This window comes from Pyxicephalus adspersus, chromosome 8 (assembly GCF_032062135.1).
Source record: "Pyxicephalus adspersus chromosome 8, UCB_Pads_2.0, whole genome shotgun sequence".
NCBI classification, from domain to species: domain Eukaryota; kingdom Metazoa; phylum Chordata; class Amphibia; order Anura; family Pyxicephalidae; genus Pyxicephalus; species Pyxicephalus adspersus.
Genome location: NC_092865.1, coordinates 47,149,972 through 47,165,734, shown reverse-complemented (window position 1 = coordinate 47,165,734; position 15,763 = coordinate 47,149,972). Strand labels below are relative to the sequence as shown.

At 41.2% G+C, this 15,763-nt stretch overlaps 1 protein-coding gene across 1 annotated transcript in view; it reads right to left on the bottom strand.

Annotated features, from left to right (window-relative positions):
• GRM7 (glutamate metabotropic receptor 7) overlaps positions 1-2,577 on the bottom strand; it is a 244,462-nt gene extending 241,885 nt beyond the window's left edge. Inside the window, 1 exon segment of the mRNA XM_072420457.1 lies at positions 1,974-2,577. Coding sequence (XP_072276558.1) covers positions 1,974-2,480 — 507 coding nt within the window. The 5' untranslated portion in view covers positions 2,481-2,577.
• Between the last annotated feature and the right edge of the window lie 13,186 nt (positions 2,578-15,763).

The following is a 15,763-nucleotide window of genomic DNA, read 5'->3' as shown; positions in this document are numbered from 1 at the left end:
TATGTTCCAGGGTCTGTACACTCTGTCTTGTCCACTAGCCGGGGGCCGCAGTCTTCCTGTTAAATTTTTAATTTATATTATTGATAATGCAACAGTAGAACTGGGAAGGAGGGAGAAAATCAAGCTAAGAACTAAGATGTTGGGTTCCCTTTATTGGACTCCCCAAGAGATAAAAAGAACCAATGGGTGACTCACCAGAATAAATCAAAAACTTATATAAATGATCCCATTACATTAAACTAAAATGAGATGGCTTGTTATGAATTATTGTATCATGATTACTTGCAACAAATCAGACAGGAATTTGTAATGAATTCACAGAATAAAATTGTGGACTGAGCCTCCTTGGTCTCCAGGGACCATTGCAGGTGTTTACACAGGTGATATCCTGGCCTTGGAAAGCTGACTACCAAGCTTACAATTTATCTTACATGACACTGTCTCTTCCAGATAAGATTGTATGATCTCTAGCTAGGATGTTCCCACGCAAGACAAAAAAATCCTCATTTTTTTTAAGACAAATGTGAACTGTTCTAGATATCTTCTCTCCAAAGATTGATACTTGACAAAATTAGACACGCCTGTACACAAAAATCTTCCACTCAGTGATGTTGAGATAAACCCTTCTGTGCATGAATCTTTGCCTTGAAGAATACAAGATCTGTTTCTTGAACAATGCTTGGAATCTTGTGAGATTAGATTGTAGTGACCCCCCAGCCCCCAACATAAGGTATTACTTGCATTAGATAAAATCAGGGGAGTATATGATGGTGTGATACAATACACTGCAAGGCTTAGCAATGTGCTGCTATTCCATGGTGGTTGTTCTCAGCTGTGAACTAGGTGCAGGTGTTATGCTGTAAATAGCAGGAAGGATGGAAGCTGGTTATATCTAGGGTGTAAAAGGAAGTTAGAACCAGAATAATGAGAATGAGCCTGGAGGTATGTGTTCTCCCCTCTCCTCCATACCAGCCGCAGCTTGTTAATCTGGCTGAACTTCAGCACCATGGACAGTACCCTCTCCAGCACTCCTATAAGGAGGGGGTCTGCGGATGTGCAATGCAATCATTATGTTATTGGATCACAAATGGTTAGCAGCCTTCAGTAAGGCAATGCAACTTCAGAAAAAAAAAATCTAATCTCCATTTTTATTCACTGCACGGATCAACTGTCAATCACTCAATCCTCCTTACACTTCCATGGAGCTACAAGTGTCTCCTTTGGCCCCCATCCAAGTGGCTTTCAATGAAAAGCCATCTTTTACCCTCCAATTATACATATGGTGTTGTGATTGCTCATCTATTAACACGTTATTATCCAATTCACAGGCATTTGCACTGATGAGACATTAAAGCACTGAAAAGCTGCAGGGTAGGGGAGGGAAGCGAAGTGGGTCCGATGGATTGGAAGCTGAGCTGGTAAAATAAAGCGACACACCTTCAGCAGAACCCATTAAATGCAATGGATAGCTTATGTGTTGGGCATTGCACATAGACAAATGCTTACACCCACATCACTCACACCCACACATCTTCTCCACTCATCCCAGCATCTCAACCATGGTCATTAGCTGGAGAAATTAGAGGTGCAGTGCCATAGGAATGACAGATTGCTATTATTTCATGGCTGCACATTAACACTTATCATGCAGAGTCCTCATACAGATTCCAGTGCAAAACAAAACTCTTATAATAAAGTGGCAACAGCAAGACCAGCAGGGCTACCGATTATAGCAGAAGGCCAACCACAGGGGGTCAATGGACAGGTCAGAAGAACAAGAATGGGTTGGTGGGTAAGCAGGTTGGGGATGACATGGATAGAAGTGGAAGGGGTTATGTAAAAGGGAGGAAGAAGCTGTTGGAATGTCTTTTATAGGAAAGGTGAGGAAAAGCCTATACATCGCACCAGCAAGATATAGAAAGCCAATGCAACATGTGAGCTGGTCTACCTAGAAGAAGTCAGTGGTCTCTTACCTGGAAGAGGCGCAAAATGTTGGCCACCATGATGGACACTGAACTTTCCGATGCCCCGATGACTCCCACCACTTTCTCAGGGCGCACATAGACCGGTGGCTCCCCGTTGGTACACCTGGCATCAGAGGCATCCTTCTGGATGAGAGCCTGCACAAAGGTGAGAGATTGCTCCAGTGCATAGGTATCCCTGGAACAGGTGTCCAAGATCCGTGCCCCAAGGGTGACGTTGGGCAGAAGCTCCGGGTCGCTATTGATCTGATCGATGGCATAGAGCATGGCTTCCAGCCGGTGGATCCCGTTCTCTTTCCTGATGTCTCCGCATGGCATGCCAGCCACCCCCCTGGCATGGACAGGGAAGAGCCCCCCAAGAGTGATATCTCCTTCCAGCCTGATGGAGTGGGGGGCATAGGGTTCCTGCCCAGAGACCAGCACCACACACACCCAGCAAGGCAACCAGCAGGAGAATTGGAGCAGGTGTGCCAACCAGTCGCCCCCCGGAGTCAGCATGGCTGCCCCTGGAGGGGGAAGGGGTGGAGGGGATTCCTCCTTTATTTGGGGGGAGGGGGGTCTGCAATGGAAGTAGAAGCCCCTGTTATCCCTCCAGCTCCTGACAGCACACTGCCTGTCTCTGCACATCCACAGCTTTAAAGCTCCTTCATTGCCTGCACCGCCCACCCATCTCATGTCATCACGCTGCCTGCGTGTTATGTCATTTTATGGGCATTTTTGGGGGGCTTTCGGTGCCCTCCGATCAGAGGTGTCACCTGCAGGAGGTGAAGGGAGCCCAGAGCTCAACCTGCGACTTGTGACCCAGCCAACAGGGAGGGCATGATGGCACTAAAAGGGGCACTGCCTGATCCTCAGCTCAACCTTGGCACACAACAACCCAAATATATACCCATATTCCCCAAATTCCTGAGGGTGGGGAGAAAGGAATTTATTATCCTTATGTAGTTGTGTTTATTTATTTTGTTATAGGGAAGGGTTAAAGCCCTATTAGTTTAATATTATTATTATTTTGTATATGCTCAGGTATGAAGATTTATATTTACTTACTGTCCAGGTACTGCAACAAAAATTCACAGAATCTTGCAATATAGACAATTGTCACCTGAACCCATTGGAAGATTTACCTTCAGCACTTTCATTTATTTTGCTTTATTATGCAGTTCAGCTCTCTCCCTGGTACCTTTGTTATCTTTGGGTGGGGGGCAGCCAAGGCTTTGAAGTGAATGCAAATTGCCATATTATTGGTAAAAAGCAAAGTGCAGCAAAACTTATTAACTATCATTATATTATTGGGTACCAATGTGAGGAAAGGTGAAACCGATTGCAAGGGGTTACAGATATTTGCGTATCATAGATGCCAGTCGTTACACCCAAATGAAAGATAGCAATAGGTCAAAGCTTTATGGTGCAAACCAATATTTTACTGGTGGGGACATGTCCTTGGTATTCTCAAGCTTTTATCTAGTAATGATTCATATGTGTCAATAAAACAAGCTCTCCTCCATGCAGCGTTGTCCCCAACTTTCCCTTCAGTCCAAAACTGATGGTCTTCTTCCTGCAGAATGTCACTTTTTTATTTAACCCATTTCATCCAAGCCCCATATGTTCCTAGGGGAAATGTTACCAGACTGGGCCCACGATAATCTAGGACTGTCATTACTTGGAAATATACCCGCCTTCTAAACCCACTGCCAAATGAAGAAGAAGCGGTTGAGACATCAATAGAGACTGGATAGGGGGCTTTGAGGAGATGCAATGTTCCCATACAAGGTGTATCTTTGGTAGAGTATTGGGAGGTTAAGAACTCTTGTTAAGCGTATTTTGCTGTCCGTGTCTTCACTGAGAAGATTCACCTTTTCTTTGTAGCAGTATCTACTGAAAGTAATCAGAAAATTACAAAAACTTGAGTTGTCACCACAACATGAATGAACATAAAATTATGCATGTGGGACATTCATTCCAGAGACAATTATCTATGGGGAGAGCCCTTCATGGTGCTTGCATAGAACAGCAAGTCCAGGTAAGTTTCTTAAATGGGGAGACTGAGTTTTGAACCATGTTCCATTCTATCCAATAAATAGCAATTTTATATTGATTAATATTATCATATAAGTTTTTTTTTTTTCAATGTGACAACGTTTAGCATTTTTGCAAAGCTTCTGTACAGAAGTCACAAGGTAGATGTGTGGAGTCTCCACATTGTTCTGTGTCAGGAAAAGCGAAGGAATCATTCAACCTGACTACACCCTGAGCAAAATTGTTCTTGTCTCCCATCATGATTATGAACACTGACAGGCTGAGCAGTAGCAAGTTATTTTATCAAACTAGAGAATTTGCAAAACCGTTAAAATAGAAATGACAAACAGGCATACCTACAGGAGAGGGAATTCTCCGTGTCACTGGAGGGCATGGGGGGGGGACTGTCAGCCTAAAGCAATAGGTACAAATTGGAGTATTAAGCAGACAGGCTATGGTCCATGTATATATTAAAGTTAACCTATAGATGCATATAATATAAGATAAGTCCATTCATAAGCCTTCACAACTCTCCAAGGCTGAAGAAGGTAGACTATAATGGGAGAACAAGGGTGATCCATCAAAACTAGATTTAATTTCCTAAAAGTTATGTGCTATTAGTTGGCAAATATTTCCAATCCTGGAGCAGATCCATTCAAGATTTGCTAGATCACCCAGGTTCGCCCATGATACTCTATCTTCTTGAGTCTTGGGGAGCTTTAATAAATCAGGCCCATTGTGTTGGTATAACACTTTCAGATATTTTTCCCTTCCATCAGCCCCTGCAGACCACAGCCTCTCACCTTGTGGTTTCCTAAAAAGTTACAATGTTGGAATCTGAAGTGGAGACTTAAGAAATACTTCCTTCTGCCTGCAGCAGACTGATGACATTATCTTGGCCTAGGTCCAAAGTCACTGACTGCAGCACAAATGCAGCTTTTTATCATAAAACATAGAGCCTTTTTGTGTATGTTTATATTGTGATTTTTTATTTGTGAAGATTTATTCCTGCACATAAGCTACAACTCTCCTTCTTTTGATGGTAATACAGTATGACCTATTACTACAAGATCCACTTTAGATTTCGGAGAGGTCGGCTTTCAGGGTTATTTCCTAGTAGCGTTACCCTTTACAGCTTGGTCTTATTTGCTAGACACAAATCCTGTTATTACACCTCTTTGCCCAGCGTGGTAAGATAGTCGTGTTTTTACATTACAGCCCCTCGGTGGCCGTGGCCCAGGATGGTGACCTTTCTGATACATTTGCAGGCTGAGTGCGTCACAGCTCATCTCCTCTCTCTATATTGAATCCTGGACGATGGAGAGTTATCCGGCAGCCGGGAGGTAATAGTTTGCAGGCAGGATGTGAGCGTGAGATGATGTTACCTGCTGTGTCACATGCGATAATGGCTACCTTTGCTGAATTTTTGCATTCCGGTGACCGTTCTCGTTTCTGCCACATTTTAACACCTGAACCCCCAACAATGGTCAATCCAATGATTTGTTTCATAATCATTTATCTTAAATTGATTGTTTTTTACATATCTGCGCACCACAAGCAAATCAACAGAAAAATGGCTCAAATAACTCACGTTAGCCATAACTTATTTGGACAATATCTGCACATTACTTCTACAAGAGCTCAGCAAAAACAGTCCAATTTATAATATGTTTGTATTGCAGATCACAATACATTTTTTGTATTGTAAATCAATATTTATTTATTGGGAAATGTATCACCTCCCATACAAGCTACAATATAATTGCCTCATACTATTTACCTTTGCCATGTAACTATGTAGTGCAAGGGCATTCTTGCTTAGATATGAACTGGACAGATTATTTAGGAAGGGCCTTGTATTGCTGCCATTCATTGAAGTCTTTATTAACTAAGTGTGACTCAGGGTTAATTTTTTTGTACCAAAAGTGGTCCCCAGCATTATCAATGGGACGGTGTAAGTGTGCGGGGGTGGTGCATTGGGGGGCATGACCAGGCAGGAAATTTACACAGAATGTACTTTGACATTCAAAATTACTCATATAATCAGACCACCAGGGAGGTCAACAATCCAACAGATCTACATATAACAGCACACTGTACATTCGAGTGCCCACTTTTAGCAAAAGTAAGACAGGCAGCTACAAAAACACCCAATCACATCAGGCATGCTACAGGTGTGTACATCTATGAAAACCAAAATTCTACCACACACATGTGGTATTGCTGCACACACCAAAGTCAGAGTAACCAATCTAGAGCCATCATTATGGTTAACCCTAAACCTAGTAGCTATAGAGGTTTTTAAAGCATCAAATATAGAAACTTGGTTTTCACCATTTTACCAGCTCCGTACTTTTAAAAAGTTGAAGCAAACACCATTCTATTCTACAGGGTCCTATAAAATAAATATAGTTGAAAGTTTTCTAATGTATTTTGCCTGGTGTTTTCCCTTAACCCATGGTGAGGCCAGAATCTCTCAGCTCGGGCAGATGGTGTTTCCGAGAGAGCAGCAGGATAGTCAGTTAAGTGGAAGAACCTGGAAGGATGAGGGCGATGAGGAGGAATGTCCAAAGCTAATTAGTCTACAAGGTGTCGATGTTTCCCTGTCCTTTAGAAGACAACCAGATGTCACTGACTCATCCTCCTCCGCTCTGCAGAAAATCCATATTATTTCTAGTAATAATGCAGGGTGCGAAAGCTGCAAAACTGAGTTTTGGTAAATATTTGGAGTAGCTGGTTGACCATTTCAGGCAAAGTCACAAACTGGAGCCTAAATTGTATACCCAGGAAAAAGCATTCCTTCTTATTTTGGATAAAACGGGAAGAGTTTATTAAATAAGTTTGGTTTTTGCTGCAATTTGCATTGTAGAGCTTTACTCTCACTTCCTTCACCTATTGGCTGGTGGTTTCAGGGTAGTAAGCAGCTCTGATAAACATTAGCCCAGGAAAAACTGCCCACTAGGGTCACAGATGGGGTTTACTTGCCCCGTTTGACAAGGGAAATATCAGCTGTTAGCCTGGTATTAGGCTACCTTACCTCATAAATTGGCACAACATCCAACAGAGACCATGCAACCTTTTTAATATTCTTCCTGATAGCTGCAAATGGGGCAATTTCTTATTTATTTTAAAAAGAGTGACTCAATATTACTTGTAATAGGGGAGAAACTCCTTATAAATGGGCAAAGGAAGCGGCAACTCCATATGGTCATAGGGAAGGCAACTCTCTATCAATTGCCATGGGGAAAGGCGATGCCATAGAAATAGCTATAGGGAGGCAACTCAATACTAAAGGCCATGAGAGTGGGGACAGCTCTTTACTGATGGTCATAGGGAAGACTATAAATGACTATAGGATGAGGCAACTCAATATAAATGGCCATGGGGGGAGGTAACACCATAAAATTGGCCCTGGGTAGGCATCTCTATATTGATGAAAGGCAACTGTTGGGAAATGGCCATAAGCGGAGGCTATGCCATATTAATGGCAATGGGGGGCTGGGTCATTGTTAATGGCCATGGTAGGGGGCAGCTACATAATAATGGCAATTCATGATGGCAGACTCCATATTAATGGCTATGGGAGAGAGGTTAACTCCGTATTAATGGCCATGTGGGGCAACACCATATTACTAGCCATTGTTTTAGAATGGGATGTCCAACAAGCTCATATAGGGGCGATGGTCATCAGGTGTCCACAAACTTTGGCCATATAGAGCAGAAGCAACCACCTACAAGAGATTTATCATTTTCATTTAATTGTGTTTACTGTCCTATTGATAGGTAATATTTTGTAATAATTTATCCAATCGTATTTCTAATTTTCCTACTTCCATCAAAGCTGACATAAATCCTCATATCTCTGCTTCCTATTTAATCTCACTTCAGTATTGGAACTACCAATAGGCAATGTTCAGTGTCAGCCCAAATTCATTCTGCTCCAGGGCTAATATAGTATGAATAATATATGGCAGTAATCACACAATGCTCGGTATGGGTGAAATTTTATGGTCTCCTACTTTATAACTCTATTGGAGAGGGTTGGTCATCTAATGCAAGTCTAATAAGGAACAGCAAAGATTTAGAATCCCAAAATAACTGCCTGATTCTCAGGTGCAGATTTTTGGTGTGTATTGGTTGGCAATGGTAGGGACTTTTTTATCTTGTACTGCCACTATTTGGGTTTGCCCCTTTTTCTATGGCTCAGAAAGTTATTGCAACATTGGGAAGGCGCTTCAAAAAATATGGTGCCGAAACACGGGTCCCCTGTCAAAAACACCAGCTCATTGCTTATAATTGTCTTATGGACCCCAAGAGGAATAGTGCAGGAGAAATGAGTCATTTTGGGGTAGCATACCTGTCCTATACAGGTGGTAAGGTAGGTGTTATTGTAGACAGAACCAAACCGATATATATGGACAGACAGAGAGAGAGGGAGCGAGGGAGAGAGAATAAGCAAATCTACTTCTAACACATCTTGACACTGCTGATACCAGCTAAAGGCTCATCCTTAACAAAGTCCAGTATTCTCCCCAAAAAATACAACTGAACTCCATAAATATGTTTTTTTGCAGGAAATAAGTCTTTAAAATGTGTAAATGTGTTTTAATGCCACTTTTGTATGTACCTGCATTTGTCCTGATATTGCACTCCTGTAAACTCCTGTACAGCAGTCTTCAGCCACAGGGCCAGCAACAGGAGGCAATCAAGATCTGTTGTACAGCAATGGAAAAAGTAGTAGGAGGGGAGAATAAAGTGATGGAAAGATAAGGTCCAATCACAGCCTTGGGGAGGGACAAGACCTTTAAGTGTTATTAAAATGCTGAGGACTTAAACAGGTCTTCCCTTCCAGACAGGTCTGTGTTGTGTTGGAAAGCTGTGTAAATCTCATAAATGGGTGGGTAGAAATACAAATCCCTCTACAGGCAAACAGCTCTAATACATATAAATATATGATTAGATTTTAACGATTTCCTAGAGAATCTTTTTATAGCATTACCAAAAATGACTTCCACATATTTCCACCTCCATCCCTCCCACTTTCCTTGTGCATTTGAAACAATCCTCCCAAGAATAAGACAGATAATTTGAAATTAAACCAGTTAACAACTCAACGGTAGCACTGATTCCCAGCTTGGCCATTGCACTGTGTCACCAATACCTAAGAGACAGCTTATGTCCTGAGTAATTATACATCCGTACATTGATCTCACTTTCTAGAGCAAGCAAGACGTTAATGTCCCTTCTCCCCAATAAATGATCTGGCCTCTCTTCTAGCAGGTCATCAGCACAACAAGCCTTATATTCATCGTAAATCAAGGACCTACATACCAGCCAGGAGACAAATCACCTTATTTACAAGGAGAGAATTAAACACATTTTTATTAACGTTCCCAGAATGCCGATAATCCCTGCCAAAAAAAGAGCTGGAAAGAGAGAAGAGTGTGAAAATTAGTTAATGAGTTCCATGCGCTGGTCAATAGAGGACAATGGGGCCCCACTGACCATTCAAGAGCTATCTCTTTTCTTCTACAATATAGACCTGGAATTCATTCTTCTTGACTTGAACAAGATAGATCTAATAATGTCATTAGACAACAGGGAATGAGGTGGAATAACCAACCAAAAATCAATAATTCAAGCTTTGCCCAGTTTTACAAAATCTTTTGTTTGCTTTTGTTTTATGTGACTAGATTCTCAGTCCTCATAGTAAAAATGGCTAAAAAACTTCTGTTCTTGAAAAAAAAAATTAGTCAGACTTTTTTGGTGTAAAGAGGAGGGGTTAGGGGTGGGGTGGTAGGATCCACCCCACTCCACTCTTATTTTAACATCAGGTTTTCAGGTCTAGTGTCCCAGTAGGCATTTTTACTTCATCTAACCCTGGTGACCATTGTCATTGGAAGTTAAAGTGAGAAAAAATCCAGAAATTTAGGAGGCAAAATCTATTGGGATAACTCCTCTGGATTAAAGGCAGTGTTTCTACACCAGGCTGCCTCCAGAGGTTGGTATGGGTTCTTTGAGCAATGAGTACTTTGTCCCTTTCAAGTCAGTTTAGGTGACCCCAAAGATCTTTTGGCTGCCTGTAAGGGTAACAGTCTTCCCAATGGCCAGCAATGTAAGAGGAATTCATCCCACTGACCATCACACTAATCTACTGTGAGCTGTGTATATAGTAATTATAGCCGGGGTTCTATTAAGATCTGAAAGTTATTTGAAGGGGTTCCCCCGTGTTAAAAAGGTAAAATAAACTCTGGTTAAAGGGATAAGTTCCCTCAATTCTGTTTTATCTACAATACAAGAAAATAAGGTAAATTTCTCCAATAGGACTTCAATAACTGTTGGAGGAAAGCAGTTCTTGAATATCTTTAGACAAGTTCTGCTAATTCCCCATCCCAGTTCAATTATCCAAAGCAAAATGGCCATTAAAATCAGCCTTTTCAACCTTTAGCCCTAAATAACGCTTCAAATTATGAAAACCCCCGGCAAAACCAATTAATTGGGGGTCAATTTGAAAGGGTCTTTTCCATTGGTGACTAGTGGAGAGAAGTCACCATACTGTTGTAGCTGGAATGTCACCCTTTTGGGCAAATTACAAGATCATTTGTTTCATGCAATTGGTTCTACCAAGTGGTGTTGGCCCTAGAACCATGCAAGCATCAGCAAATGAATTAATTAGGTCAATCAGCCACAGTTCAATAAACCCCCAACAACCGTCAAAAGAATCCTGGTTGAGTAGCTGATCTTGAAGTATCTCTGGTGGCTTCTTCTTTGTTCTCAGCCCAGGCTTGATGTATATTGCATCTTACTTTGTATAATTTTGATTTGTTAAACTTCAAAATTAGCAACCATTTCAATCTACTATAAATTTTATATTTTTAAATTACACTCTTGTCTTTTCGATGACAGCCCAACATAAAGTATGTAGTTTCCAAGCTTCATTCTCTTTTAAACAACTCCAGCAATACCGTTGGGCTCTAGAGCCAATCTGTAAATCGTCCTTTCCATGCCACAAGTAAAAATCCTATTCAGGAAAAAAATGATGTAACATTAAACATAAAATCAAATATCAACTGCTTATGACAATTTGCTATATCTCTCAGAAGGACAATAAATCTCTCGTATACAGAAATGAAGGTACGGAACATGTGCTTATTTGTCCATCAGGTAGAACAAAGGACACTTTTATCATCTCCAGCAAATCTCCTGAGTCCTCGTATCTGAGCGGCCAAACTCTCTCCAATATCAGGAGCTACAATGAGAGATAAAGCCACATTGAATCAAAGAGTATCATCACAAAAGGGTTTATAGTAAGTGCCCCTGGTATAAATGTTTATATTCCCTGCAACTTGAAATATTCATTTCCTCCTCCTACACTATAGGAAGAGTTGAGCCTTCAAGCTGTGAGAGTAAAGAAATATTCACCCTGATAGGAGTTAGCATCCAGAGGAAATAATATAAATATGCGTCATGTATGATGTGATGAGCCATCAATGTGTATGCATTTCGTGTGTTGGTTTTGCCCGGAGCTGTTTAGGGAGCCATAAAAGACAGAGGAAATAAAATCCATTGATACAACAGATGCTCTGTAGGGATTTTAGAAAGTATAACTTGGCCTTTCAAATGTGATAAGGCAGAGCATTGATTAAACAAGCTTTGTGCATGAAATCTATTGCCGGTTTTGTGCCATCATGCTGGTATTGGCTTTTGAAGTATCAATTTGGCATGGTGGGTCATGTTCAACTTTATTTTTTGCAGTTGGATAACTTAATATAGAGCTATACACTATATTGTATATATCAATGGAATGACTCAATGGATTGAATATTATCTGGACAATATTGCAGGTATAATATGGTCACATTCTTAGTGGATGCCTGGGATGGAAAGGGTAGCTTTTTTTTTTTTGCTTTTACAACCCAGGTACACTTAATAGTGGTTATATGTGGCAGGTGGCACCAGAGGGGCATTTATACTACCAATTGTAGTCTCATCTGAACATTAGGGTAGGTGCAGGCTTGCAGTGAACTGGCCACCGCTCATGAGGATGGTTGACAGCAGATGTGCAGGAACAGAAGCCACAAGCAGGAATGTCCTCTGGGTCAGAAGCCATTGATCTGTGATAGTTAATGAAAGAGGGGTGAAATAGATAGCCAGGGTCAGTAAATGCAATACAGTATATGGCAGTAAGCTGATGCAGGTTAGATGGGCAGGCCAAGGTCAGTAACAGTATATCAAAGGAAAAATCCAAAAGGCATGTCAAGAACATAATCTGGGTCAACAATCACAAATTAGGTCAGGCAACAAACAGCTAAATGCCACCCAGAAAGGAAGCAATGGATGGTCAACCTTAAACAGCCTGCTTGATGCGGGTAAGGAGCATGTGTGCACAGGCTGTGGAGCACATATAGAAATGTGGGCACATTTGCAGTGAGATGCATGTATTGGTGCATAAATATGCAACAACTTGCTCATTCTTTTACAACAGCCATGCCATGAAGTTTCCTTTTGTTTGCTTTTTTATAAAATAGATAATAAAGCCAAATTCTGAAAATTACATGCCTTATTGGTTTGATGGCAGCCTTCAGTAATGTAAATGAGCACTATATTCTCTTTTTAATAGTCCAGTGCATGGGCAGGGCTAAGCTCATCAAAGGGCAGTGCCTGGACCAGGGAACACACCAAATGCATTTTCATGGACATGGAGATTCAGGACTGTTCAGTAGTGAGAACACTGGCAATCAAAGTGATTCAGCTAATAAGGCCAGCTAATGTAGATTGATGCCAGCAAAGCTCTGGGTACGATGTGGCCCCAGAGTCAACTTATATGGAACTAGTTGGTGGATTTTTTTTGGTAGAAAGTAAAAAATAACTGCTAGAGTTTGTAGTACATGTGCAGCACTGCACATTCTTGGATCAGAGTAAAGTAACTCCAACAAATGGCAGTCATGGTTGTGGAGCGGAAAGCAAAAGTATGGAGCTGTCAATGCAGAAAGAAACTTCACAATAGCAGCTCATTTGAAAAATGGAAGTAATGTTCCAAAGCACTGTGATCTAGTTTAACATGTGACTGATCTGCTGTAATACAGTTGTGTCATTTCCATTACATATTCTAATTGTGCTCTCTGTAAGACTGGAATAACCTATTGCACTTGTCTGCTCCATCTATCCATCCGCCTGTGACATGGAAAGAGAACACAGCTGCGCAACATTGTCATTTGCTTGGCCTTATGCTCTGCAGAGGAAAGCTTGCAAAGTAGACAAAACACAGTCGGAACCCTCTATTAAAACTACTTTCTGTTTATAATGAATTCTCTCCGGAGATTCAAGCTGTCGCCTCCCAGTCACTGAGGCCAAATTCTTTATGGAGGAAGGGAGGACGTAAGCGAGGTGAGCAGTTCTTTGTAACCTGTGTGGGCTGAGGCCTTCTACTTGGCCTTCCTGTGGTTTGCAAGGTTCTTTTTTTCCTTTATAACATCTCTGATATCATTATTCTAGTTCTCTGTCTCTTTTTTGTATGATTTTCTCTCTCTCTCTTTTGCTTTTTATTTATCTATATTTCATCTTTTCTCGCTCTTTGTCTTTCTTTCTTTCTCTCTCTTTCTTTTCTTTCTTTCTTTCTTTCTTTCTTTCTTTCTTTCTTTCTTTCTTTCTTTCTTTCTTTCTTTCTTTCTTTCTTTTCTTTCTTTCTTTCTTTCTTTCTTTCTTTCTTTCTTTCTTTCTTTCTTTCTTTCTTTTCTTTCTTTCTTTCTTTCTTTCTTTCCCCCTTCCTCTTCCTCAATCCTTTTCTTGCTCTCCCCCTCTTCTTCTCTTACATTAATCTGCCTACCTCTGCCCCCCTCTCTTCTTCACTCTAATGTTGAGCGGCCTATTTCCAATAAATCACTTCCACTGGGAAAAATACATGTCTGTGCTACTACAAAATGTTTACAGAAATGCCTTCCATTCCACCATGTGTCATTTTCCACTGAAACCCATTTAGCACACATTACTTCACTTTCTAACATTTCCAAAAGCCAGTTCCCAAGTGTCCTTGCCAAGGTTGATATATTTGATAAATCGTGAATGATACTGATAAATGGTTAGTAAATATGTGTTTGTTATTTTTATTTTTGTGATTATTTGCACTCTTTGTGGAAGAATTAACAGGTATTATTTATACCTGAACCCAGCCCCCAGGGAGTATGCAAATACCTGCACACTCCTTTATTCAAGGGGGTGCTTTTAGATTAAACCGTAACCCCCTCCCACACACACAGACCTCCACATCATTTTCCCCACTCACCCAATACCAGGGCACCCTGAGTTGAGGGAAGGCATGTAGCTTGGTCTGGTACTGGACCCCCTTTTCCTGGCCACCCAGACTACATGCCTGGAAAAGGGTGTGGGGAAAATGAAAGGTAAAAACTATTTCCTAATTAAACAATGCTTCCCCAGGCATTGTGTGTTTTTAATGTTCCATTTGAAGCCACATTAAAAGACCCTGTCAGTTTAATTTTCATGTGTACATGTTCTCCATGGCAGTGCCCAACTACCTGTATCTTGTTAACTAGTAGACCTGAAAAAAGAATATTTCTGTTTAACTTGTACAATATCCCTCCCACCTTTTCTCTTTCTATCTCATTATTCTTTATCTCCTTTTTTTTTCTTCTCACCCCTCTTTTTCCCCTTTAGCTATAACTTGTCTCTCTGTCCACTCTATCCCATACTTTTCTCCCAATCTTTCTCCCTATCTCTTGTGTCTCCTTCTCTCTCCCTCTCACCATCTCTTTCTTCCTCAGCTGAAGACCTGGATTGCTCCTGTTAAAGTTCCAGCTGTCAGCCGGTTTGTCAGACAGAGACCACTAATGTTTCCTAATGTTATACCTTCTGCATAGAACTGATTGCACTGCAAATGACATGCAAATGATACAATGCAGGAGTGTGTTATGCAGATTTGCAGGTTCTCCCCAACGCAGTAATTAACTCAAAGGCTTAGTAAATAAAGAACAAGTTAATTAGTTTGTTACAAGTTGCCCTGCTTTCCGCTGTCAAAATGAAGCTGGTGATTGGAGCTGTTCTGTCTGCTGCAGGCTCTGCTGGAGATGATCAGAATGTAGACTAAAAAATAAAAACTAGGCTACAGAGAGGTGACAATTCAAAAATATGTAAAGACACAAATGTCTACGGGCTACTATAGAGCAAGAGAATCTGCCACAGAGGTAACAGCATTGGGAAGGAGATGGAAGCAGAAAAACAGAAAAAACTTTGACTTTTACTTTTCATGCTGCTATTTTAAGGTCACTCTACACAAAACTTGTATCCAATTGCAGTAGCCATTGAGGTGGGTTAAACCCCCATTTCGGGGACTATTTTACAAAGATTTCTAAGCTGAGACCTGCTGTGCCCATCATGAGGATTTCTCACCATCCTTGTGCTGAGTTCCTGTTTCTGTACACCTCCTGCACCCATTATGAAGGATTTCCACCATGCGGGTGCTGAGTTTTCAGGTCTATACACCTCTTGTGCCCTTCATGAAGGTTTCTCACCATCCTTTGCTGAGTTCCAGGGTCTATATACCTCCTGCACCCATTATGAAGAGTCCCTACCATGCCGGTGCTGAGTTCCTGGGTCTGTACACCTGCTGTGCCCATCATGAGGATTTTTCGCCATCTTTGTGCTAAGTTCCAGGGTCTATTTACCTCCTACGCCCATTATGAAGAGTCCCTACCATGCCGGTGCTGAGTTCCTGGGTCTGTACACCTGCTATGCCCTTCATGAAGGCTTCC